Source organism: Vicia villosa, linkage group LG5 (genome assembly GCF_029867415.1).
Source record: "Vicia villosa cultivar HV-30 ecotype Madison, WI linkage group LG5, Vvil1.0, whole genome shotgun sequence".
Lineage (NCBI taxonomy): Eukaryota > Viridiplantae > Streptophyta > Magnoliopsida > Fabales > Fabaceae > Vicia > Vicia villosa.
The window spans coordinates 104,760,634-104,764,053 of NC_081184.1; the positions used below are offsets into that span (position 1 = coordinate 104,760,634).

The following is a 3,420-nucleotide window of genomic DNA, read 5'->3' on the forward strand; positions in this document are numbered from 1 at the left end:
AATCTTTTCTTAAATGTTTTGCTTGTTAAGGTATAACTTGTTAAATTAAAATCACTATATAACTAACCATTAGTGCAACCTTGTTTTAATCTTTTTTTTTCTACAGCGAAATTGATATGGGCAAGATTGGTGATTGATATTGTTTATAACATTTAATAGTCAATCACAATTCACCAACTTTGCAAAGGGCAAATATGTTACTTGACCCCCTACATGTTAATAGTTTATTAAAAAAGAGTTAAGTGTTGTTATCTTCTTCCCCAATGATCTAATAAGCAATATCTTTCATTGATTTTTACCAATGGATGATGTTTCAAATTTTACTAAATAAATAAATTGACCACTTCTCATGAAATTTCAACCGACGAGTTATTAACAAGAAAACACAAAAGCTTTGAATATGTGGCGGAAGTGATATTAAAGAGTATAAAAACCAATTTAGCTGGGCATTACCACTTCACATGAAATTTCAACCGACAAGTTATTAACAGGAAAACACAAAAGCTTTGGATATGTCTCGGAAGTTATTAACAGGAAACCAATTTAGCTGGGCATTACCACTTAACAATGTTATTTAACCGAGGTTCAACAATAGAGAAAACAATCAAACTTCCAAAATACAACCAAAATGCTACCCAACTAAGATGAATCCACATTGAAGATAAGAGCAATTTCTACGAAATTTATGTAAAGATTCAGAGCACAACGCCTCTCTAAACACCAAACAACTTCTATCACTTAGGCTTCAGCAAATCTGCAAGGTAAAAATATATAAATGAATCAATTCCCTAATAGACACAATCCACAACTAAAATAACAAAGGTATACCACCAAGTATGCTCATAAGCTTCAAAGTTTAATGATAAGATATGACTTACCCAAGCTCTGAGAGCTTAAGATGTGCTTCGGCGTAATCAGCAAAGAAGGCATCTTCATCCTGCCAACATTGACAGATGAGAATTATTTTAATAGCTTAATAGCAGACATCATAATTTCATACAGAACTTCATTATTAAAAAAGATTGTGGAGATTTACATACCGCAGCATATTTCTCAACAAGAGGGCGGAATACAGAGTCAGACAAAAGTGCCTTGTCACTTGGCAACTGAAGAAGGCCATCCTTCTCACCAGTCAACAACTCACTGTACATTTATCAATAATATTGTCAATGAAGATAATTTAAAACTGGATAAAAGGGGACGAGGTTGAAAGAAAAAGTTCAAAAGACTTGCGTGAAGTATGAGTTGTCAAAAATGAGAGGATTAGAAGTCCATGGTCCCTCAAATCCAGAACGCTCCTTGTGTGCAGCTCCCTACCAATTACATTAAACATAACCAAAACAGTCAAGACCACACAGCATTGAGAATACATCATTATATATAACATTTACAAAAGTCGGCTTAATTATACAGCTAGTAATATTATCAACCACACCCTGAATTGCACAATCACAATGTACTATATGATTATGCAAATCTTATTAATACAACTATAATACTAGAAGCAAGCTTGAAGTTATGACTTACAATGGTGTGACCACCAGATAGAGCAACAATGTCCTGATCACTAAGCCCCATAGCTTTTCCAAACACATCCCTCAAATGGTCAGAACCTGCAATAATCAAGAGCAAATCCTAAGCCAAACAAATACAATAAAACATATGAATTAATTTACATTTCACTTTAAGAACACTGACCCTTGGTAGCATCAGGCAAGCGACCCTCTGGAGGTGGCTCAGGCTTGTCCTGATATAAAAAACAAAACAAAAGGACTGATATTAGCTTCCAATAGCTTTAAGAATAAAGTAAAAATAAAAGATAAAGGATACATCATCACTACTGTGTAAAAAGATTTAACCATAATTTGCTTACATAAATATAATAGTATGTTATAAAAGAATAATCACACACTTATCATCTTAAAAAAAAGTATCCACTGATATGAATTCAATCATTATAAAACCGGTAAAGTTAAAAGCAATAATTGATTTATCAATCATGTAAATGAGATTGATAAACATTACAAATGCGATCATGTATCAGTAGTGGTCAAACATACCTCCCTACCAGGATGGAAAGGAACTTCAGGTCCACCAGTGACCTCAACAGCAACAACACCGGCCAACTGCGTTACAAAGAAAATAAACCATCAACCACGTAATCACAAAAACTAAACAATCACATAACCTCAAATCAAAAAACCTAAGCACACAGAAAACAAATTACCAACCTGGTAGAAATCAGCATAGCTCACAATAGGGAATTGCTCCTTAAGAGGCTCCAAAAGCCTAACAGCGATATCAAGACCGTTGTTAGCACCATGAGCAAGCTCAGCTTGGTGCTTGATGGTTCCGAAAGGACCACCAGTCTTTGTCTTCGAATCAAAAGTACCAGCAGAGTGCCATCTACACAAACAAACCATCACAATAAAATAATCGCACAAAAATCATCAACAACAAAAAATTACACACAGACTTAATCACAACAATTACAAAATCAAAATCAAAATCTCACAAATCGATTATCCTATAAAAAATAAGCAGATTATAAAACTTACGCCAAACGGAGAATTAGAGGAGCGCATTTCTTCTCAGCGATGAAACCTCTGAGCTTCCTCTTAGCCTTTTCAATGGCCTTCTGGTAATCGGCACTAACGGTAGGGTAAGATTTTCCCATAGCTTAACGATTCTACATCAAAATCAAACAAAAATTCACAAATCACATAACAGTATCAGATCATCGCGTGTATGAACAAATCGAAGTAAAAACAAGAACAAAACATGGATCTATTCAATAAAAAAACGATTCAAGAAGCGATTCGATTATTCTACAATTACTATAACGAAGAAAAAGCAGAATCAAAATCGAAAGCGATTCGAACCTCGAAATCTAAGAAGAAGAGAGCAACAACGATAAACCCTAGTGACACGAGGAGAGCACGAGCCAAGAGTGAAGAGCGTGTGTTAGAAATGAAGAACACGTAATATAAAGGGGAAGGAAGAAGCGAAAGTTCTAGTAGCTTTACTGTGAGCCGTTGGATGGTTTGAATCGTACGGTTATGGTTGATTTGAAGAGTCGATGGTTAAGATGAATATACACGTGTAAGTGACTAAATTCACTGTGTGGTTGATCGTTGGGTAGGTGAGGTAGGTTTCGTGAATGACGAATGAGCGACGGAGAAAAATGGGAAATAATGGAATAAAAAAATACTATTCTGAAAGGTCGTGAGTTTTTTAGATGCGTGAAAACGGGTTTTGTTGCGTGATGAGTTATGACATAGCCCCGTTGTTGACTATAATATTGTAGAATAGATTTCGGAAAAGAAAGTCGTGCATACACCGTCATTTTTATTTTTAAAACCATTAATTAATTATTGATAAATGCCAACTTTATTAGGTATTATTTTTTAAATGTTATTA

General features: G+C 34.6%; 1 protein-coding gene across 1 annotated transcript; it reads right to left on the reverse strand.

The window, feature by feature from the left end:
* Window positions 1-417: 417 nt before the first annotated feature.
* LOC131601933 (L-ascorbate peroxidase, cytosolic) lies at window positions 418-3,041 on the reverse strand. Its single transcript, XM_058873864.1, has 10 exons — window positions 2,883-3,041; window positions 2,559-2,689; window positions 2,232-2,406; window positions 2,061-2,126; window positions 1,699-1,747; window positions 1,528-1,613; window positions 1,234-1,313; window positions 1,041-1,143; window positions 879-937; window positions 418-754 (listed from the first exon to the last, which is right to left on the reverse strand). Exons 2-10 carry the CDS (start codon window positions 2,675-2,677, stop codon window positions 739-741), a joined length of 753 nt encoding a protein of 250 aa, XP_058729847.1. The 5' UTR covers window positions 2,678-2,689; window positions 2,883-3,041; the 3' UTR covers window positions 418-738.
* Between the last annotated feature and the right edge of the window lie 379 nt (window positions 3,042-3,420).